The sequence below is a fragment of the Colobus angolensis genome, unplaced genomic scaffold (assembly GCF_000951035.1).
Source record: "Colobus angolensis palliatus isolate OR3802 unplaced genomic scaffold, Cang.pa_1.0 Scaffold2, whole genome shotgun sequence".
In the NCBI taxonomy this organism is placed as follows: domain Eukaryota; kingdom Metazoa; phylum Chordata; class Mammalia; order Primates; family Cercopithecidae; genus Colobus; species Colobus angolensis.
In genome coordinates this window covers 10,862,408-10,886,198 of record NW_012115154.1, presented here as the reverse complement: position 1 = coordinate 10,886,198, position 23,791 = coordinate 10,862,408, and the positions used below count along the sequence as shown (strand labels likewise).

At 45.3% G+C, this 23,791-nt stretch overlaps 1 pseudogene and 3 gene segments (V, D, J or C); all 4 read right to left on the bottom strand.

Moving 5' to 3' along the window:
* Positions 1-1,800: 1,800 nt before the first annotated feature.
* LOC105511435 lies at positions 1,801-2,464 on the bottom strand (annotated as a pseudogene). Its single transcript, XR_001001719.1, has 2 exons — positions 2,416-2,464; positions 1,801-2,285 (listed from the first exon to the last, which is right to left on the bottom strand). The product of XR_001001719.1 is annotated as a T-cell receptor beta chain V region CTL-L17-like (transcript).
* Positions 2,465-6,372: 3,908 nt separating this feature from the next.
* Positions 6,373-6,936, bottom strand: LOC105511434. The segment is given in 2 exon segments: positions 6,373-6,713; positions 6,803-6,936. Coding segments are annotated over 2 exon segments (432 nt in total).
* Positions 6,937-13,844: 6,908 nt separating this feature from the next.
* On the bottom strand, positions 13,845-14,560 carry LOC105511433. The segment is given in 2 exon segments: positions 13,845-14,152; positions 14,277-14,560. Coding segments are annotated over 2 exon segments (357 nt in total).
* Positions 14,561-22,092: 7,532 nt separating this feature from the next.
* LOC105511432 lies at positions 22,093-22,790 on the bottom strand. The segment is given in 2 exon segments: positions 22,093-22,565; positions 22,703-22,790. Coding segments are annotated over 2 exon segments (522 nt in total).
* Between the last annotated feature and the right edge of the window lie 1,001 nt (positions 22,791-23,791).

The window sequence follows — 23,791 nt, the reverse complement described above, 5'->3', positions numbered from 1 at the left end:
TTGCCAGCATCCCCACCACGGCAGACTTCAAGCTCCCATCATGGCTTCACTCAATAGGGAGCTGCGACAATTATTTCTATTTGGTTCTTCTGAGTCACAGAAGCTGACTCTAGCACATCCCTAGACTCAAGAGAAAAGCTTTCAAAGTTCTTCAATGCATCCTACTCAACACACTAAAAATGAGGCCACAGCAACTATAGCAAACCTCCTTATTTTCATGATAGGATCAGAGTGTGTGATCCGGGGTCTTGGAATGGACAAAGGGACGTTTGTGCAGAGAAAGGATTTCTGAGTCCTCTTAAGCTGCCGAGATCACACAGCAAGGAGTTATGATGGTTGGTTGGGAGCTGCTAGCCTTTGACTTGAAGTAATTGCAATGAAATGTTTTTCCTGCTTAACTTAAGAAAACAGAATGATTTCAATAAAGCAGAAACCCCATTCCTTTCTGTTTGTTCATTAGTAACGTCTGCTCGTTGCTCCTCTTGCATGTTCATTCTCAGTATAAATTGGAAGCCCTGCTCGCTTTTATTACATGTTCTTGCAGCACCGTTTACAACTGTGTACTGTGTTCTGTTCAGTCTCAGTGTCAGAGCTTGTCCACTGTTAGACCAGTTGTCTCAGAAGTCACGTCGAGGAAAGTGGCAGCAGTTAGAGAGAAGGTCTAGGAAGACAGGGAATTCCCATCTGTGCCCTGGCCTCACTCAATCCCAAGAGACACAAGGCATCTGAGCAAGGAGCGATTTGATGACCACACAAGAAAAAAAAAATGGATCCAGAGCAACTCCCCACCCGTCACCATCATTCTCTGAGGAAAGAAATTTGGTGTCTCTACCACTACAATTTCTGATCAGTGAATTTGGAAGGACTATGATGCCCCTCATAGCTATGAAAGACTCAGGCACCTCTATCATGGCTGTGTTTGGGACACTGAGTCCCAGACTTTGAGAAGTATTCTGACACCGAGGACTCTCAGAAACCCATGATCCATAATCACATCAGCTCTGACCAGTGCGTTTGATTTCACAGATACAAACTGCAGCACCACCCACAGACAGGTGGAAGATTCTATTGCAATATAATCATTGTACTTCTATTTATAACAAGTACTAAATAACAATATATAATGTGAAAAATAAAATAAAAAGGAATAGATTCAATATGGTAAATAAAACACTTCTTGAGTTAAAGACCTTAGGAAAATTATTTCAAATCAATTGAGTTGGACAACAATGAAAACACTCAGAGTCTAAAAATCAGATTTCCTGAGCGAATCAAGGTGAACTCACAGCAGTGGTGAATGCATGCTTCTGTCTATCAGGACAGCAGCAATGGCAAATTGAAACAAAATAAAGGATACATGTGGCTGAAGGTAGACAGAAGAAATGATGTCCTCTTGTTATCGTGATTGCATTTATCAAGTAAGGACCACAAAAGTTGCACAGACCTTTACTTCAAACAGGAAGAGAGGTTTGATATTTTGTTGCAGAAACTTCCAAGGTGACAGAGATAGAACGGCTTCAGAAGAAAGATGTTCCTGGTGATGTAGCCTCAGACCTTCTAGATGCCCCAACATATGCAGAAGAGGCATCTTTCCTGCCCTTGACAACCTCACGAATGTGGGCAGCACAGCAGCCTCCAAGACCTATAGAAGGTGCATGTCCGCCCTGAAGGCCAAGGCTAAGACCATATATGCCCTAAAGGCCAAGGGTAAGACACCCACTCTTGCTTGGAGCAGTGAGCTGGCTCCGAGGACTGTGGGCTGTGATTGTTTTCACCACCTACATTTGTATTCACTGTGTTTCAGGAATGAATCTGTGGTCTCTTTCTACCCAAAGGACAGCCGATGTCCAGATCTACTCCTTTCCCATGAAAAGTGAGGATCAAAGAGAGGCCTCTATTAAGGGTCTCTGGGAGCTGCAAGGAGAGAGAAGGATGAGGTTTGTGAACAGGAAGGAGGCATCTGTGCCACACTGCGGCTAAGCTGCTGGCACAGAGATACACGGCCGAGTCCCCCTGCTGTGTAGGCAGGATCTTCAGAGTGGAGGCGGATCCCTCAGGCCTCTCTCAGAGAACCGACCACTGGGCAGCCCTGATTTGTCTGGTTGAGCTTTGTAATTGAAGAAAGTCAGAATCTCTGGGCCCTGCCCCAGGGCCTTTGATACCAATAAAGGGTTGCATGACCCGAAATTGGATCACACCTGAGAGCTACATCCTGGCCCCTACATCCTGTCCCCTCTCTGTGACTTTGTACCTTGGGAACTGGTAGACTCCAGTGTCTGTGTGATCTGTGGAAATAGAATCTGGCAACAGAATAAGGAAAACATTTGTAGTCATCACACACACACACACACACACACACACACACGCCTACATACAGAAAAAAAAATGAGACTCCTTGGTGTTCAGAGGACTCACCTGTCCCTAGGAAACCCAGGACCACCCCGCAGAGGAGCCTGGTGCCCATGGCAGGGTCAGGCCAGGATGGGGGCTTTACCAGATCAGTGTCACTGTGAGCAGGAGCAGAGGATGGAGGACGTCCTTATCCCCACAGGGCAGTTCCCACAGTGACATCACTTCCTCTCTCAATCCCCAGGATGTCAGGGTCACAGCATTGATATTAGAACACACTTGGGTGAGGCTCTAAATATTTATAAGCTCTGTTTTAACATTGATGCATGGCTCATCACCTTGGGCTCCAGAGCTGTCTGTACCCTGATGCCTCACACTGCCTCTCTGAGTTCATCTTCTCATCCTACAGCCTCTCCTCCGTCTGCTGGGCATGTCCTGTAGGATGCGCCAACAGTGCCCCTAACATAGGGCACAAAGGGGTAAGCTCATTGTCTTTCCTGCAAGTGAGGGTCCCCTCTGCCATCCCCATTCATGTCCCAGCCTCCTCCATTCCCCCAGTCACATGTGTCCAATGGGACTGTCCCATCACTTGGGTTCCCTCAAGAACTGCCCTCAAGCCTTACTTCTGGGATCACTTCCCACCTTTGTTAACTGTAACTCAGAAAATATACCCATAGAAAATCATCTCAGGCATAGAGTGACTTACTAACGCTCATCTATTCCATGCCCTGGACTGGTTAACAGGGAACTTCCATATGAAAAACATTAGGATCTTGGCTCATGGCAACCTCCACCTCCCAGGTTCAAGCGATTCTCCTGGCTCAGCCTCCCAAGTAGCTGTGACTACAGGTGCCCGCCACCATGCCTGGCTAATGTTTTTGTATTTTTAGTAGAGACAGGGTTTCACCCTATTGGCCAGGCTGGTCTCAAACTCCTGACCTTGTGATCAGCCCGCCTCAGCCTCCCAAAGTGCTGCGATTGCAGGCAAGAGCCACTGCACCCTGTCTGACTTCACACTCTTTCAAATTTAAAAGCATAACTTATTTCAAATTGGAAATTCCCATACAAAGTGACAAATGAGCTTGAAGAAGCAAATGCTCTTATGCTTGCTCAATGGGAGAATACTAGTCTATAAACCCATAGAAAACCATCTCGGGCATAGTGTGACTTACTAACGCCCATCTATTGTGTGCCCAGGACACTGGGAACTTCCGTATATAAAACAGTAGGACCTAAATTTCTAGCATCAAAGATTTGTTTTACCATTGCTCAATTTAAGACACTGATGGAACACAAGTACACAGTTTACTGTTTGGGTCCAACTTACACAAAGTAAAATGAATATTCTTTACTCTGAAATCATATGTTCTCCTTTGAGTAAATTAAAAGGTGACATAAATCATGAATTAAGCCTACTGGGCTAGACTGGGCCAAGAGAAGACAGAGCTTTGTTCTGGAAAGGCAAAGTTACAAATGCAAAGTTACAAATGCATTTCTCATACTGCAGAGTCCAAAGGGAGACCAGAGCACTTGCTTTGGTTATAAAAGAACTGAGTCCAAGGCGGCAGCAAGAGGTGAGATTCCCTCCCACTGTCTCCACAGGTCACTGCACTCTGCCCAGCAGTCTGATGTCCATGAAATTCCATCAGGAGGGAAACTCAGGAAAGAGATAGAAGAAGGAGGCAGAACCCTGACTATAGGTGGAGGGAGACTTTAGGCACAGGATTAAAGGAAAGTTAGTAGCCAGTGTCTGGAACATCTACATACAAATTGTGTCCACATTCACCTAGGTAGCACAGGTGTTCCCCGGAGAGGAGTCCAGGGACTGTGGAAGATTGAGACAGTTGTATGATCAGATACCTTAATCTGGGAAAATCTATCCTGTGCTGGATTGCGTTAAATCAACTTTGCAAGGGCAAGATAAGAATGCCATTTCTCTTACCATTTTGGGTTAGAGATGGTCAAAGATACATTAGGTAAAATTTGTTAGATAGAGATAAAATAGTCACTATTACACCAGGCAGGTCATTATGGTCAGACAGTGAGAGACAGTGACCAGCAAATACAGAGGCATCCAACAGACCTAGGAAGACCTGTTCCTTCTGTACCCTGTGTTCAGTTCATCTTCCCAAGTGCTGGCCAACAGCAGCCAGGCTGCCCCCAGTGTTTGGCAGTGCACCTGCAGGGGTGGCCCCCACACAGAGGGAACAGCTTCCCCAGAAGCAGGTTTCCGTGGCCTTTTCCTGTGCTCCTGGCTCAAGGTCCCACTTGCATGGCCTGGCATGCTCTGATCCTCCCGTGTCCCTGCCACTCCAGCCTGTCCTGCCCAGATATCCAGGATCCCTGGTTACTGACTGGCTCCCTCACCTTCTTATTTCTCTCCTCCAGACCCTCTTTTCCTCAGCTCCTGCCACATATGCATATCGTGTAATTCTGATCATAAATCCATTACAATGTCAAATTTGTAGTTGCCCTGTTTTATTTATACAAACCTAATGGAGATTTTCTTACCAGAAGTGATTTCAAGGAACAACCTTTAAGCATAGAATTCTAGAAGTGGATCTCCGATCTGTCTAGATTTGTTGTGGGAAAAGACCCTGAAGGAGAGCACAGACACCTGGAGGAGGTCAGGTGCTGCAGCCACAAGAGGAAGCCTTGACCCAGGTGTGGTTGCCATGATAGTGATTCCCCATCAATTTCCAAGACCAACCTGGGCCCAGCAATCAAAGGGGTGGGATTTCTTATATTTAATGCTAGATCTCTGCCAGGTTACAGTAGATGTAATGTGTTCCTACCATTGTTTCATCCACCCGCTCATCACTCACTCGGCCTCTCATTCACTCATCCATTCTCTGTGAAATGAGTCTCCCCACATGCCAGGCACCGATGTTGGTAAATGCAGCAGGCACAGACTTAGCTCTCATGGGCTTAAAAATTGGGTGGAGAGGCCAGGTGTGGTGACTTATGCCTGTATCCTAGCACCTTGGGAGGCTGAGATAGGCAGATCATGGGGCTGGGAGATGAAGACCATCCTGTCCAACATGGTGAATCTGATCTCTACAAAAAACACAAAAACGAATTAGCTGATTGTGGTGGTGCACACCTGTAATCCCAGCTACTTGGGAGGCTGAGGCACGAGAATTGCTAGAACCAGAGTCGGAGGTTGCCGTGAGCCAATCGTGCCACTGTACTCCAGCCTGACGACAGAGTGAGACTGTGTCTCAAAAAGAAAAAAAAAGAAAAAAAAATGGGTGGAGCACAAAAATAATCAGACACGTATCTGAGAAAGCCCAGTGGTGCTAAAGGTTACTAACAGACATCTGATTCTATGAGAGCTTAGGAGAGGAAAGTTGATCTCAGCTGGGAGGGGAGGGAGTGCTTCCCGCAGGAGGGCTGATCATGCTGAGATCTGAAGCACAGGTAGGAGCTGGCCACTAGAGGAAGGAAGGCTCCAGACCAGGGCAGAGAAAATGGCCTTTGAAATCTCTGTGATGGGAAGAAAGGAGGCACAGAAGAGGGTCTCGCCTCATGGCTGCAGTAGAGAGGGACGGGGAGGTGAGAGGAGGAGAGACCCAGCAAGGCCTTGGAGGATGACTGCCCAGATGAGAAAGGTGGGCCACAGGAGAGACCATGTGACGGTGGGGGCTGGGGGAAACCCAAGCGAAAGGAAGCAACATGGTCACCAGGGAGAGACGGGAGTCTAGATGGATGTGAACTACAAATCCGTGTTCCGTCCTGGGGGCCTCGGACTCAGTATGATGGGTAGAAAAGTAGCAGCTGGGGAAGCCCTGGCCCCACCCCAAAAGGAGAACTCTGAGAAAAAAACAGACAGAGCAACAAAGGAAACTTATGAGGACCTGGGATCAGTCCAGGCCTGGCTGAGACTGCCTGCAGAGGCACCGGGCACAGAGCAAGGCTCATAATGTCTGGGCCACTTGGGGCCAGTCGGGGTACCAAGGTTCGTGGTGCAGAGAACTCTGCCCAGGGCATCCCTGAGTCTTGGGTGGGGGAGGAGGGAAGAGCCTACTTGACTTTATGTGCAGAGAGAAGATGGCCATGCAGCACTGTGGTGTCACTGCTGGCACAGAAGTACACAGATGTCTGGGAGAGAGCCGCTGACTCCAGCCTGAGTGGGAAATCTTCTGTGTTTAATCTGGAGACATTGTAGCCGTTGGGGACTTCTCCTATGTCAGTGATACCAGCACCAACTGAGTAATAAATCAGCCTCAGCCCCATGCCTGGGTCTTGTCGATACCAGTACATGTAGTTATGGTTCATATCCTGGGCACATTGCAGTGTCATGCTCTGTCCTGTCTTCAGGACCTGGAATTTTGGGGTCTGAGTGACATCAGCATTCCCTGGACCTGCAGAGAGGAACAAAGCTGCTGCTGCACCCCCAATGGGAAGGCGCTGGGCCTTGAAATCCATGCAAGGGGCCCTGCCCAGGACCCACCTGCCCACAGGAGAGAAAAGGCCGCGCAGCACAGGAGGCCGATGCTCATGGTAGGTGCTGCAGGACGGAGGGGTCTTCTGGGTCTGTGCATTGGTGAAAGGGTACCAGGACTCTCAAGGGAGTCATTCTGAGACCTCATTCTCCCTGCCTGGGCCCCAGAGCCTTCCTGTCAGGAGAGGCCACGCCCATTCCCCAGTTAGTCAAATTCAAGACAAATGCACCAGTGAACAGCTGAGAATGAGAAGGACACATTTGTCTGAATTGAAACAAGTCTCCAAGATTTTCATGACCTTTTGTAAACAGTTTGTAACTCAATGTAAATTTTATTTCTTCAATAATATAATTTAATAGTCTGGTGTTAGTTATCTACATAGTGCTGTAGTCTAGAGTCTTAGGGAAACTCCCCATGTCTTCCTGGTGTTTTTGACTCCTGTGTCCCAAATACTCCTTCAAGTATCCTTTTCTAATTTGCTTAATTGACCATAATTCTGATTAAAATCTTTTGTCTATATTGGTTTTCTCTGTTATCAAGTTTCCAAATCCCAGGGGCAGGCTCATCAACATTGGACAAGTTTTGCTCTGTTTCTTGTCAATTCACTGACAGATGGGACTCCTGACAAGCCCAGCTGAGCACCCTCAGCTCCTCCCAGGGCCCTTCATTTCCATGTCTGGAGTGAGACCACAGCAGGCAGAACCACCTCACGCTGCTGACTGCCCTCTCTGTGTGGATGACGGTGACCACCCAGCACTGCCCATGACTTATGGGCACAAAGGTGGCCTGATGCGTGAGGGGCTTGGGGAGAGAGGGCCGAGTTTAGGGTGAGGAAGAATGCTCTGTTTGTATTTGAGATGTCATGTTTCATAGGGCATATCCCTTTGTGCAGGATTCCTGCCATTAATTTAGTAATAAATAAAATTTACTAATAAATAAAAAGGAGCTCTAATACCGTATCTTGTGATTCCTCCAGGGTTTCACAAGCTTTCCCCTGGAGTTTCTGCTTATGTATTTTCTGAGCTCATCATCTTCTCCTAGATCCAGCCAACACCCTTCCCCCAGGTCCCTGTGTCTACTGAACCAAGCAGCAGGGTTTGATTCCTTCTGGCTCCCCTCATTTCCTTGGCTGCTTAATTATGGGTGGGGTGGGATTGGGATGGCAGAGGGCGAAACAACATAAAGGGCATTATTCTTCTTAGGGCTCTGATGCACTCTCAGAAATATATGCCTCATGGTACTCTTGGCATGTGGATCAACACCCCGCCCCTTCCTCATCTCTCACCTGGCCAGCAACTTAGAGACTCTTAGAGTAGAAAAGGCCTTAAAAATAATCTTGTTTCCATTTCCAGGTGTGCTTTGTAAGGTGGAGTTGTTATTAATATTTAACGCAGCTGTTTGTCCTTCATTTCCAAAGAAATTACTCCCTCAGGTGTGCATCTGTGCTGAGACCTGAAAATCCATTAGGAGAAGCAGAAGTTTGCATCACAGCTTCACAGTTTCACAGCTTAGAATTTGGAATTATGTGTCCTTTGTCTTCGACATTCCGTATTCCCAACTGTCCCTCCCCACTGCCTTTCCTTCCTTCTCTGCTGATTCAAAGAAAATAAGATCCTCCTAATTTTAGAATCCAGAAAGCTTTACCAATTTCTGGCCCATGAGAGTCTCTCTTTGAACTCTGAGTTATTTACTAAGCAAACTTTGACTCCATTGACCGTGCCATTTTTCCCTTCCCCACCAGCCTTCATAAGGTAAAGGAGCCATATAGATGTTCACTTAAACTCAAAAATAAATAATACCACCTCCCAACTGCTTACAAAGCAACACTGATGAAAATCAGATGGGATTCTACTTAATATGGTTTTCCTCTACATTTCATGTGTAGGAAGTGACCACTTAGTTTCTTCTCCTCCCTCCCTCATGTTAACAACAGCTCCTCACAGAGCTCCCTGGCCTTGTGTGTCCACATCAGTGTCTCTGCTACATCTTGTGATGGGAATAATTTTCTCAAAGCTCAGATCTTCTGGTTCCAGGCCACTAACCACTTACCCACTCTAGTACCTGCCCACTGCCAACATCACGATATTTGTGCCTGCAGTGCTATAGGGTACACAGACTCTCCTAACCCTGGTGTCTGATCTGAAGACAGCCCCAGATGGTTCTAGACTTCCCCTCCCTCAAACTCCAGTGACCCTTCTATCAGTTCCACACAGAAGCTAGGTGACTGTCCTTCATCTGGCTCCAACATTTATTAGCTTGGAGACCATGGGCAAGGCCATTCATTACCATTCCTGGACTTTTGCCTCATTTAGACTCATCTACAAAACAAGACTAAGATTCCCCTCAATGCTTTATGAGGATTAACTGAGATACTGTGTAGTCTCTGGTAGGTTTGATAAATGTCTATCCTTTTATCCCTCCCTGTCTCCTCATGCAGGAGAAACCAGTGGGGCTCTCACACTTGCTAGGACTATGAGTGATGGAAAAGCTGGAATCATCAGCTGGGTGCTGGGGTGAAGAGAACTTGGAAGCCAAAAGAGGCCATTCAGTCACTTTAGAAAACATCTAGCAGAATTTAGGAATCAGATAACAACACGAGTGTACCTGTCTACCCTCGTTGTGCCATATGAAGCAGGTAATAGTAGCAAGTTAGATCTATATCGAAAAATCTGCAACAATAAAGATCAAGGTATGTTAACAGAAAAGAGTGTGCATGTGGCAGGTAAAGTGTACAGGTGAACCCATTTTCTGCAGGTGTACTTGGGTAGAAAGGTATGCATGAACACAGAAAAAAGGGGTGAAAAGAAGCACACCAGAGCGTTAATATTGGTTACCCATGGAAGGTGGGATTGGATTTGAGAGCATTATTGACATTTTCGATGTATATACATATATATAATTGAATTTGGTTATTAGAAAATCTTAACCACATGCAAGCTTTAAGTTTATACCTTTCATGAGGCATCAGAATTTGTAGTGTCTAAATGGGTAAAGCACAGAAAGCTTCTGTTTATGGATCCCCCATAAAGGCTCATTTATTTTTTGTAATAAACCGAGGATAAAGTGTGCTCCGTAAAAGCGCACGAGCTCCTGGTGAACACAGCCAGTCTCTGACTGCTGAGGAGGGTAAGCACTGAGGTCGACACATTTGATGGTGAGGTTGGTTTGTGCTGATTATGAACTAATAAGGCTTCTACCTCTGAAAGCCTGATCACAATGGGAAAGTGGAGGATCTCACTCCTTGTCCTAGAACAGGCTTTGAATAGCCCCCTGATTTGAAAAGGAAGAGAAATGAGCACCCTCCAGTGCCTGCTTTTCCAAACTCAGTAAGAGCTTGTTTCCAGTTTTACATTTTTCAAGCTTTGGAAATGCTCTTTGTTTCTGATCCAAGTAGCAGTATTATTATGATGTCGATTGTAATGATATTCCAGCATTTATCAACAGCACACAGCTTTCTCAAATACAGATTTAGCGAGTGGGTGGAAGAAAATGCTGTCCCTAGGGAAGATGTTCTGACTTTGGTCTGTTTAAGGTTCAGTTATTTAAAATAGCTAGTCTATTTTTGGTCTTTCCTGCCTAAAGAGATAAAACTGTGTTCATCTTTAAAGCATAGATGCAAATAATTCTTGCAAAAGTAGGACTTCGGTCTTTCCGTGGAGCATCCTTAGTGATTGTATATTTGATTATTTCCACCCAGAATGACTCTCACAATTCTTCAGAGACTAACACACAGCCCTGCTCTGAAAATGGAGCCTCTGCCTCACAGTCAGCCTTTCCTATCTGGGAAAAGAAAGGAACAAGCAAAGGTCTCTGCTCAGCACCCTGCACCAAAATCATGTGTGGTCTGGAGGAAGCTGGTTACCATGAGCTGTGTGTCTCTGGTGTTGCCAACCAATTCATGGAAATGGACACCAATGATATAGTTCAGTGTATCAGGCACCATGGCCTCAAAGCCACCCAAAGAGATATTTGTGCCTTGGGAAAACGCTTCCTAAGAGAATGGAAAAGCCATTTGTTTTCTTCTCCATAACGTGTTTTTTTTTTTTTTTTTGAGACGGAGTCTCACTGTCCCCCAGGCTGGAGTGCACTGTTGCAATTTTGGCTCACTATGAGCTCCACCTCGTGGGTTCACGCCATTCTCCTGTCTCAGCCTCCTGGGTAGCTGGGAATACAGGTACCCGCCACCTCGCCCGGCTAATTTAGATTTTTTATTTTTCACAGGGATGGAGTTTCATCGTGTTAGCCAGGATGTTCTCAAACTCCTGACCTCGTGGCCCGCCTGCCTTGCCCTCCCAAAGTACTGGGATTACAGGTGTGAGCCACTGCACCTGGCCTCCATCACCTTTTAATGCCAGTGTTTAACATTATATTTCAGATCATTCTGCCAATGATTAGGTGCCCTGTGTCTGTGAGACTCCGAAATCCAGGACACCTGTGAGGGAAGGAGATTGAAGAAGGAAACAGGCCAGGAGGGTGATGGGCCTCCTGATAGGAAGTTCAGTCCTGCAGAAAGGCTTGGGATCCAGTGATTCATCCATGACAGGGATTTCTCATGTTTCCAGGACTCATTAGATCCTAGGAGATGAAAGGATAGAGATTCCCATTTAATGCGTCCAGACTTCTGAAAGAGTCTAAGTGGGAACCCAGAGGGCCTTTCACTATCCATTCTTTATCCTTTCAAGATTGGCCATTGGCACCTGGAATTGCTGTTGGTATTGACAATAAAATGGGGAACAAAACATCCACAATTTCTGAAATGAGGAGTTTTACAGTCTAGAGCACAAGTATCCATTAGTCACCCAAAGTCATGGAAAATGACAATGGTGTTAAATCTATGAATACTAATGCATATTATAAGCTGTGAGCATTTATAATAAGGAGGTGCAGCCTAGAAAAACTGTTGAAGGAGTGTCTTCCTAAAGATGGTGGTAATTAAACTGAGATTTGGAGCCAGAACAAAAAAGAAGAGACTTGTGTTGACCCAGAGGATACAGCGTGGAGTGGAAAGGCCTTTGGTGGGAGGAGCACAACGCATGAGAAATGGCCTGAACTGACCCTTCTGAGGTTGACTGGAGATGAGGGTGCAGAGAAAGGGAGAGGACAGCTGGGAGCAGACATCACGTGGAGGAGGCTGAGGACTGACATGAGCATGGTGTGGGAAAGATGGAGTTGTGAAGGCTGACAAGGAAAAGAACGTACCTGTGTTGTGAATACTGTCTGCAATATACAATTTCAAATGAACTTTCCTTTCTGAGAGCAACTGAGGAAGACTTCTAAGGCAGTGTTCGGGAGACTCCTACGGGACATTACCCACTGCTCAAATCATGGTCTCGTGAAGACAAGGCCACCTATATCTTCCACCGAGCTTTGTGTGCAGAGGAAGGTGGCTGTGGGGTGAAGGCTGGTGCAAGAGGGCACAGAGGTCTGGGAGAGGCTGTCTGACACCAAGGCCATATATTTGGCTTTGAGAGAAAGACACAGACCCTCAGGGATTTCTCTATAGTGCGTGCTGGGATGGATCAGCTGTACACCAGTTTCAGCGCCTATTAACACCTACACATGTAGTCATGGATGGCAGTCTCAGGCATCTCTGTGGCACTCCATGTCCTGCATTTCTTCTCTGGTATTTTGGGAGCTGGTTGTCCCAGCTTCTGTGAAGTCTATCATAGAAGGAAGTTGAGTGCCCAAGGAGGGACCCAATTATGTAGACCTGAGGTAAAGGCTTAGGCTAGGATGTGGTGAGCCAAGGAAAAGGCTTTAGGGGACTCACCTGCCCCCAGGAGGCAAAAGGCCACACCACTGAGGAGTCTGGTGGTCATAGCAAGGTCACAGAAAAATGGGGAAATTGTGGGGAGGTTTTTAAGGTTGTGTTTTGGGAACATAAATCCTGAATGTCAGTAGAGTTAACTGATGATACCACTGCCCCTGCCAGCCAGTGACTCTGCCCCCTGCCTGCTCTTCCTCCCTCTACCTGCTGCAACCTTAAACCTACAGTCCAGTCGTAAACCTTCGCCCATGTGGTTTCTGCTCCTGGCTTTCTTCTACAAGACAACAGACTGACAAGGGTCACGATCATTTGCCCTCCACCTCCCTCGCCACCATCAGCTCAGGGCGTCCACTTTAGGGCTCTTTTAACAGGTTATTGCTTCTTCACTGAACATATATGCTTCCCTCCCATTCCTAGGTCTCTATCTATTTTCTCACATGAGATCTATTTCAGGTGCATTTATTCTTAGTGGTGAAAATCCAAACTTAAATTTTAGTAGAATAAATTGAGAAAAATATGTTTAGACATTTATATGAGACAGCAGTTTTTGTCTACACACAAAATTGTTTTTCATTTTTATTGCATTAAATTAAACTGTTGTGCATCAAAAAACACCATAAAAATGAAAATGTAAGCTACAGACGGGGGAAAGACGTGGGGAATGCATATAAATGAATTTTTTTAAATGTGAAATTTAAGCTTCTTCAAAGTTGCTAATGAAGAGGCCTTAGTAGTGACTCCTTAAGAAATCTGAGCCTCTACTATGGCCCTGGTGGTCATGAGGGCAGTATGAGGGCTCTCTCTTACTGACTAGGACACAGAAGGTGATGATGGAGCAGAGGGGTAGGTGGAAAATGTATGGACTAGTTTGTTTCCTACTTCTGATCCTTACAAGCCAGGAGACACTGGGGAAAATGACTCAATGTCCCTGAGCCTCCCATCTATAAAGGAAGAATAAGAATGTTTGATGTACAAGACTGTTGAAAAACTCTAAGCTATATAACAAATACAAAGAATCAAGCACACATCTAGGGCTCAGCAGTCACTCTTGTTCTGAAGTTACCCAGGAAGTGACCAGCTGCAAGAGGATGCAGCAGAGAAGCGGGCACATTCAGGGTATAAAACCTGGACGCTGTTCTTTGAGAGAGCTCTGCGCTCAGTGGGATATAAGACATGCTTTCCAAACAACTGAAAGCTTCCCTTGAAGGAGTGAGACCTGGGTGGGGCCTGTAGCTCTCAAGTCAAAGCTAAGGAAGGAAGTTTACATACAGAATGTCAGTGAATCAGCTGGGCTGTGCCAAGCTGCTGGCACAGAGATACAGGGCCGAGTCGCCCATCTCCAAGGTGTTCACATTCAGCTCAGAGCTATAGTTAGGGAACTGGCGACCTGAGAATCGTTCAGGGAAGTTGCCTCTCTCTCTCTCTTCCTCCTTATAATACTCAAAGATGAACCGGGGCCCCTGACCCAGGGCCTGTTGGTACCAGGACACACTGCTGTGCCCAGAGATAGGAGAGCATCTCAGAATCACTTGCTGTCCTCTTGTTCTGATCAGGTGCGTGGGACTTTGGGTGACTCCAGGTTCCACTGGGCCTGTGGGAAAAGCAGATGGAGAATGAGCTCAGGAGACAGCCTGGAGGTCCTCCCCAAGGTAAAGTGGAAGACACAGGGGTGGGAAACCTGAGAATGGGGCTGCTGTCCTGTGCACAGGACTCACCTGCTCCCAGGAGACAAAGCAGCACCCAGCAGAGGAGCCTGGGGCCCATGGCACAGTGGGGCAGGCAGCACTGCACCTGATGCAGGGCTTGGTCCTCCTGGGGAAGAGCTGAGTGAGTTCTGGGCCTTGACTTTCCTGATGGGAGGGGTATCCTGTGATGTCGCTGTCCTGTGTCCTCCCCATGCAGGCTTCCTTAGGTCTAGTGCTACACAAACCCTGGACTCTACCTATCCTACAGAACTGGAGGGATGGGTGAAGGCAGAAGCTCCTGTGGTGACACAGTTGCTCCTCTGCCTACACTGTCCAAGCTCGCAGGGTGCCCCATTGCCCTTTCACCCTCCTCCCACCTAGTGCTGCAGTGCTCCATCACCTGCCCATCGGTGAAGGGTGAGGAGTCTGTGATTAAACCTCAGCTTCCAGTTCTTCCTGACTGTCCCTGCATCATCTTTCTGATGCTAGATTCACACCAGTATTTCTTATTGTATTTTCCTGTCCCAGGCAACATTCCCAGCCCCTTTCCTGGGTGGCCAGCGGTGCAGACTTCCCAAGATTTAGTCCATCTGATCAGATCCAAAGCAAACCTGAGTTGTCTGTAAATTTTCGAGAGTACAGATTCCCCAGAAATTATTCTAGGGCCTTATCAACTCACAGCACAGACCTACCCAGCTTTAGACTCAGCACCCTCAATGCCATCCTATATGTAGTGCTCTGGACAGTTTTTGTTATTACCTCCAGATCCACCCTGCCTTCAGAAGCTTACCCCAGTGTATCATGTTAACTGGCTCCTCTTTTCTCTAACTCCAGAGTGAGTTCGGCTTATGGGAGACAGGACAGCAGAGGGAGATAGTGTCACCATCAGTGCTGCTTTGCAAAATCTATTCCCTTGGCTCCTTTCTAGCTGGGTTAAAATTCCTGGTGCCTGAAAGTAGTCACACAGTAGCCTGAATGCTTAGCCGCTTAGATATTTCTTTCAGCAGATATCCTAGCTAATGGCTCATAATTTTTTTATTCCATAAAGTCCTAGAACAGGACACAATTTTGCCAAGGTTTTTGCTACTTACAACAAGGATAACATTTACTTCAATTTCTGATACCTTGTTCCTTATTTCCCCCTAAACCTTCACCAGAATTGCCCTTAATGCTCTGCTTCAGCAATCAAGTCCTTTGCTAGTCTGCTTCTCCGAATTCTTCCAACCTCTATCCATTACCCATTTGCCATTAACCAAAGCTGCTTCTACAATTTCAGGTACTTGTTATAGCAACAGTGTCACTCTCAGCACCATGTTTTCTTTCAATCTCTTTCTTACTGATATAGAGAAATTCCACAGACTGGGTAATTTATAATGACAAGAGATTTATTTGGCCTATAGATTTATTTGGCCTATAGATCCGAGATCAAAAGGTCATAACTGATGAGGGCCTCCTGCTGTTATCAAAGGCAGAAGGAAGGGGAAGCAAGCACCGAAGTCAGAGAAAATAACTGAATTCATCCTTTTTATCAGAAGACCATTCCCAAGACAACTAATTCACTCCCACAATAAGGGCATTGATCTCTTTCTGAGGGCAGATCCCTCATGACCTAGTCATAACTGTCCCACCTCCCAATACCATTACATTGACAAATTTCAACATGAGCTTTTGTGGGGACAGGCAAACATTGCACTCACGTCTACACCATGAGTCAGTATTTCCACTCTAAATCTACACGTAAAAGAAAATTTTAAAAAAAGAACGCGTATGGTCCACAGGAAAGAATTCCACAAGAATATTCATAACAACTTTATCCATAATAGTTGAAGACAGGAGTAACATGGATATCCATCAACAGGAGCATGGATAAACAAGTTGTTGTATTTTTATGCAATGGAAAATTAGTCATAAGAAAAAATGACCTACTGATACAACAATATGCATACACTTCAGAAATGCTAACTTTGGAGGAAAATAACTCAATAAAAATGTTATATGATTCCATTCATATGGAGTTTAGGAATAGATCAAGCTAGTCAGTAGTGATAAAAATAAGAAAAGTTTTGGCCGGGTGCTGTGGCTCGTGCCTGTAATCCCAGAACTTTGGGAGGCTGAGGCAGGTGGATCATGAGGTCTGGAGATTGAGACCATCCTGGTTAACACGGTGAAACCCCGTCTCTACTAAAAATACAAAAATTAGCTGGGTGTGGTGGCGTATGCTTGTAGTCCCAGCTACTCCGGAGTCTGAGGCAGGAGAATGACGTGAACCTGGGAGGCAGAGCTTGCAGTGACCCGAGATCACACCACTGCACTCCAGCCTGGGTGACAGACTGAGACTCTGTCTCAAAATAAATAAATAAATAAATAAATAAGGTTTTTATCTCTGGGAGAGAAATTGATTGGAAAGGAGCATGACCTCCCTTTCCTGCATGACGGAATTTATTTTATAATCATTTCGTTGCTGTGCACTGGCATACGCTTTTGTCAAAATGTACCAGGATGTCCTTGTATTAATATTTCTGTTTTACTCTCAATTAAACCTTAAATAAAATTATTACTAAAAAGTAAACAGCTAAATTGCATAAAATATGGGAGTCATTTACAAATATACACTTGTATTCTGTACAGCCCAATTTAAAAATGAATCACACAAAAATAAGAAAAGACAGGAACACACATACCTGTGTAAATTATGGAGAATATGAGAAGTGCTTGTTGACTGAAGTGGCAACACTGAAATTTGGCATCAAAATAAGCTCAACTGATGCGTGGGCTGAAAAACAACTGAGGATCGTTATCAAGGAAAGTTATAGACAAACAAAAGCGTTTTACAATATCTTTATGTGCTGTTGAAATCATTATGAGAACCATGAGCTGCTATACATTTCATAACTTGGGAAACTGGGCATTCATCACTCTCACAACTGAGACTTTCCTTTTCTTTTTTATTTTGACTTTCAATAGATTGGCCAGTTGGTGAATTGATTTTTTTTGCCAAGCAAGAGGCCTGTTCCCCACTTTGCGAGTGGGGTCCTGGGTGACCCGGACCTCCCCCTTTGGCAGCCTCACAGTGGGGAGTTGGGCACAGCACAGACATGTGGGGATCCCTGCACGTGGGGTTTGTACTCCCTGTAAAGCCCAGCTGTGGACCTCCCAGTCCCGCAGTTAATGGATCCCAACTAAATAAACCTTGCCTCTAGGTGTCCGCTTTACCTGTTAGTGCCAAGGAGGGATACAGGCTGGAGAAAATAAAATGTTTGCTCAGTATTATTCTGTACTATATTACAAGAAAATCAGTTGAGGAGTTCATGGATTTTCATCCAAGCCAAAGTCAAGATAATAGCTGAATTCCTTCCTTAATCTACACTGAGAGGACTCAGACACTGTTTTATGCCCACAAATACTTACTAGAGATTTAATTTATAGTCTCTTTGCGATAATTCTACTAGTAGATTATCTTCACCTCTAACAGCACAGTTTGGTGCATCTACTAACATTTTCTTTCAGTAGTTTGTTTACTTAGGTGTTTTAGAACTTGTTCTCAATATATTTTATTCTCCAGAGAACACGTGCCTGGTGTCCAATGGACTCTCAGCCAAGGTGATGTTATCACTTATAAACTTGCAGAATCCCAGATCACTCAAGCAGGTTAAAGCTGTTGCCTGGTGAGACCTGCAGGGAAGATGAGGTGCAGCAGAGACGCACTGGGCTCAGGGCACAGCCCACCCTAGCTTTTCCCTATTCTGCTAAGGCAGTTGCTCCTCTGCACCTGCACCAAGGCTACCAGGACAAAATTCCTCAACTGTAGATCTCATTAAAGATTAGAGGGACTTCCCCCGTCTTGCATAGCTGTAGGTAGCCTAGCAATAACTGAAAACTGCTGCAACATCTGCATAACATGGGATCCAAGCCCTAATTTTTCTTAACCCTTTCCCTCCCAAGCGCTCTCCCGGACTCCCCAGGGCCCTTTAGATCCCAGTGGACCACAGTGCCATCTTGTGGCCAATAAGGGAAGTTTCATCATTGTTTTTCCTCAATGGCCCAAGGAATTCTGGGAAGTGTCCGCAGAGTGAGCTGGGAGAATATTCCAGAAGTTCCATCCAGCAGGTTTTATGAGCGGCTTCCTTAAACCCTAATTCCAACATTAGTTCTAACCCAGACTATTGTTTTGAGTTACTAAGCTTAATATGTCACCTCATTCTGAATAACACTTATCACATAGCTCCAGTTATAGACTTTTTCTCCCTTAAGACTACTATCTAAAGAAAGAGGAACAGAATAAGAGGAATGAAAGGAAATAATATTTGGCTTAAAATAGGAAGAAAACACAGACGTTGAAGTATAAAGAGATTATTTAATCTGAATCACTAAAAATAAACAAAAATGTCCTCCAAAAATGACAATGTTACCCCAAAAGCATAGATCACCAAAAGGTGAAGTCAAATGTTTATTAATAAAAAGTAAAATTGAGTTATATAAAAAGAGACTTCCTACAAGGCAATAAGCAATGGTGGCAGGAGCAGTATCCAATGCAGAAAATAAGGATGGATATAACCAAGACTAGCAAAGGGGTTGCTACAGGAAATGATCACCATGTACAATGCACATCCACTGATCTGAGCACCAAACAGGGAAGAGATGATTCTGGCAGAGGCAGAGGAGCAGCGGGAGATGAGGACTCGCTGGTGCTGAATAGTGTAATAAGGAAGCAAATCAGCCAGGGGACTGTGGATTACATGACTTTGCTTTCTCCTGTCTCCTGTGACAGCTGAACTGGGCCATTTTCCTCTCCAAGGATTTGTTCTTGCACCCTGAGTTAGATGCCCCTGGGATTTGCTCCTCCTCAGATTCCCATAGATGAACTCCCACTCCTTCCTTGTTCAGCACAGTCTGAAGGAGAGGTCATCTCTCCCTCCCCTTCAATCCTACAGTATTAGGGATTGGCACAGACTTCTCAATTGTATTGACCTCTTTCATGGCATGCTCACATGCCCCCTAACTGTGCCTTTTCATTTCCACTAGACTGAAAGTTAGATGTGGGCAATGAAATGTAACACCTTTATCATAGGCTGCACAAGTGACTGCTTTGAAAATTCTTGCTGTTTTTTTCACTGCCTTGGGTTATAGCTGAACAGGAAAAAAAGGCACAATTTCTTAACGTGACTTAACCACAAAAACCTTTCCAAGTGCCAAAAACAATATAACTACCAAGGGATTGCTCTCCTCATTGGTGAGATGGCAAAATAAAACAACAAAGAAAATTTTGTCAAATATTTTAAAGGAGACCCAGAATTCCAGTCCCTCTTATACAAACATTATTGTACGGCCTCCTTCTAACTAAGAGACAGGCAGAGCCATTCCTGTGCCCAGCACCTGGCAGGAAAGTCCTGCTGGAGTCTCTGGGGAGCTGGCGAGGATGAACCTTGGTGATTCTGCCCCCAGAGCAGAGATTCTCAGGGAGCTCTGGACAGCTTCCAGGGACTCAGATGGAGACTGGCCATACTTAGTATTGGAGAGGAGAATACTTAGGGTGTGATCCTTCTGATCTCTAAGCCTAAAGTAAAAGCAGAGTCATTCCTGACTGGTGTGGAGCTGCTTAGTTTCCAAAGCAAAATAGTCCTTATTACAAGGTCTGTCATTGCCACAGAAGAATAGCGGGGCTGTACGTGGTTCATAACCTAGAGTTGCTGCTTGGCCATCTCTGTTCCCAATGACTCCAGCATCTGAATATTCCATGTGAGGAAAGATAATTTGTAAAGAATGAACTGGTTCAGTGATACCTTTAATTACATTCAAAATACGTGCCATGTTCCAGACTGGCATGCTTGTAGGAAACACAGAGCTACAGAGGAAGACAATTTGGGAGTTGAATAGAAATAGGAAAAATTGAGGAGCGCTTAGATGATGACTTCTAAGAACAAGAGTAGAGGGGAGATAAATTCTGAGCCCTTTTGTCCCCACAAGACATGGCATAACAGGGACATCAGAAAATAATCCAGTGATGTGCTGCTAAACTGGGTGTCTGTGAAGGTTGGGGCATGGCTGGTAGCATTTCCTAATTTTGGTTGTCCCAGCATCCCCACCATTGCAGACTTCAGTCTCCCAACATGGCTTCACTGAATGGGGAGCTGGGAAGAGTATGCATATTTGGTTCTTCTGAGTCATACAGGTTGCCTCCAGCACATCCCTAGACTCAAGAGAAAAGCTTTCAAAGTTCTTCAATGCTTCCTACTCAACACACTAAAAATGAGGCCACAGCAACTATAGCACACCTGATTATTTTCATGATAGGATCAGAGTGTGTGATCCTGGGTCTTGGAATGGACAAAGGGACATTTGTGCAGAGAAAGGGTTTCTGAGTCCTCTGAAGCAGCCAAGATCACAGAGCAAAGAGTTATGCTGGTTGGTTGGCAGCTGCTTGCCTTTTACTTGAAGTAATTGCAATGAAATGTTTCTCCTACTTACCTTAAGACAACAGAATGATTCCTTTAGAGTAGAAACCCTATTCCTTCCTGTTTGTTCATTAGTAACATCTGCCATTTGCTCCTCTTGCATGTTCATTCTCAGTATAAATTGGAAGCCCTGCTCGTTTTTGTTACATGTTCTTGCAGCACCGTTTAGAACTGTGGACGGTGTTCTGTTCAGCCTTAGTGTCAGAGATTGTCCACTGTTAGGATAAGGTTTCTCAGGACTTACATGGAGGAAGGTGGCAGCAGTTAGAGAAAAGTTCTAGGAAGACAGGGAATTCCCATCTGTGCCCTGGCCTTACTCAGTCAAAGAGGAGACAGGGCACCTGAGCAAGGAGGGATTTCATGATGGCGCAATAAAGAGGGGTCCAGAGAAACTCCCTTTCAGAGACCATCATTCTCTGGGGAAAGAAATTTGGTGTCTGTACCACCACAATTTCTGGTCAGTGAATTTGGAAGGACTATGACGCCCTACCTAGGTATGAAAATCTCAGGGCCCCTCTTTCATGGCTGCATCTGGGACACTGAGTCCCAGACTTGGAGAAGTGGTCTGATGTCGAGAACTCTCAGGAACCCATGATCCGTAATCACATCAGCTCTGACCAGTGCATTTGATTTCATAGATGCAAACTGCAGCATCACCCACAGACAGGTGGAAGATTCTACTGCAATATAATCATTGTACTTCTATTTATAACAAGTACTATATAACAATATATAATATGAGAAATAAAAAGGAATAGGATCAATATTATAAATAAAACACTTATTGAGTTAAAGACCTCAGGAAAATTATTTCAAATCAAGTGAGTTGAACAGCAGTGAAAACACTCAGAATCTAGAAACTAGATTTCCTGAGCGAATCAAGGTGAACCAGCAGCAGTGGTGAATGCATGCTTCTGTCCATCAGGACAGCAGCAATGGAAAATGGAAACAAAATAAAGAATACAGGTGGCTTAAAGTAGGCAGAAGAAATGAAGTCATATTGTTATCATGATTGTATTTATCACGTAAGGACCACAAAAGTTGCAAAGACCTTTACTTCAAATAGGAAGAGAGGTTTGATATTTTGTTGTAGAAACTTCCAAGGTGACAGGGATAGAAGAGGCTTCAGAAGAAAGATGTTCCTGGGGATGTAGCCTCAGACCTTCCAGATGCCAGATGCCCCAACATATGAAGAGGCATGTTTCCTGCCCTTGTCAACCTCATGTATGTGGACAACACAGCAGCCTCCAATACCTTTAGAAGATGCATGTCTGCCCTGAAGGCCAAGGCTAAGACACCCACTCTTTGCTTGGATCAGACAGCTGGCTCCAAGGACTCCTAGAGTGCAGTGGGCCAGGATTGTTTTCACCACCTGCATTTGCAGTCACTGTGTTTCAGGAATGAATCTGTGGTCTCTTTCTACCCAATGGACAGCCGATGTCCAAATCTACTCCTTTCCCATGAAATGTGAGGATCAAAGAGAGGCCTCTGTTAAGGGTCTCTAGGAGCCACAAGGAGAGAGAAGGATGAGGTTTGTGAACAGGAAGGAGGCGACTGTGCCACGCTGTGGCTAAACTGCTGGCACAGAGATACACGGCCGAGTCCCCCTGCTCTGTGCGCTGGATCTTCAGAGTGGAGGCGGATCCCTCAGGCCTCTCTGCAGAGAACCGACCACTGGGCAGCCCTGATTTGTCTAGTTGATCATCATTCTGGAAGTAAGTTAGAAACTCTGGGCCCTGCCCCGGGGCCTGTTGGTACCAGTAAAGGTACTCATGACCCGAAATTGGATCACACCTGAGAGTTACATCCTGTCCCCTCTTCGTGACTCTGTACCTTGGGGACTGCGAGACTCCAGCACCTGTGTGATCTGTGGAAGTAGAATTTGGCAACAGAATAACGAAAACATTTGTAGTCATCACACACACACACACACACACACACACACACACACACACGCCTACACACAGAAAAAAAATGAAACTACTTTGTGTTCAGAGGACTCACCTGTCCCTAGGAAACCCAGGACCACCCAGCAGAGGAGCCTGGTGCCCATGGCAGGGTCAGGCCAGGACGGGGGCGCTACCAGATCAGTGTCACTGTGAGCAGGAGCAGAGGATGACGGACGTCCTTGTCCCCACAGGGCAGTACCCACAGTGACATCACTTCCTCTCTCAATCGCCGGGACCTCAGGGTCACAGCATTTATATTAGAACACACTTGGGTGAGGCTTTAAATATTTATAAGCTCCATTTTAACATCAATGCACGGCTCATCGCTTTGGGCTCCAGAGCTGTCTGGACCTGGAGGCCTCACACTGTCTCTCTTGAGTTCATCTTCTCATCCCACAGCTGCTCCTCCGTCTGCTGGGCATGTCCTGTAGGATGCACCAACAGCACCCCTAACATAGGGCACAAAGAGGTGAGCTCATTGTCTTTCCTGCAAGTCAAGGTCTCCTGTGCCATCCCCATTCATGACCCAGCCTCCCTCACTCCTCCAGTCACATGTGCCCAACAGGACTGTTCCATCGCCTGGGTTCCCTCATGAACTGTCCTCTTGCCTTTCTTCTGGGATCACTTCCCACCTTTGTTAACTGTAATTCAGAAAAGGTACCTTGATAGAAACTCACAGCGGTCTTTTTTCATATTCCACTTAAATAAGTTTTTTAAAATCAATGTCACCTTAAATGAAGGAGAATGACAATTGAGCTAATTGTTATTTTTAACCACTCTCTTGACTTACTCTTGTTCTCCATCTATTCTTATGGGAGGTATTTCTCTTTTCTTTTTGATTGCTTTCAAAATCTTCCCTTTGTACCTCATGTTCTACAATTTCCCTATGACTTGACTATTTGTCTTACTTGAGATTCATTTTGATTCTGGAATCTCTGAATTTGGGTCCTTAAACATCTCTAAAGAATTGTCAGCTAACATCTCATAAATATCACCTCATAACATTCTACCTATTTTATCTGTTTGATATTTCAATCATATGCAATTCAAAATGGGAAATAATGAAAAATATGCATATTCTAATATATGGGAAATATCCATTTTTTTCTTCCCTGTTCTTTTTTTTTTTTTTTTTGAGACGGAG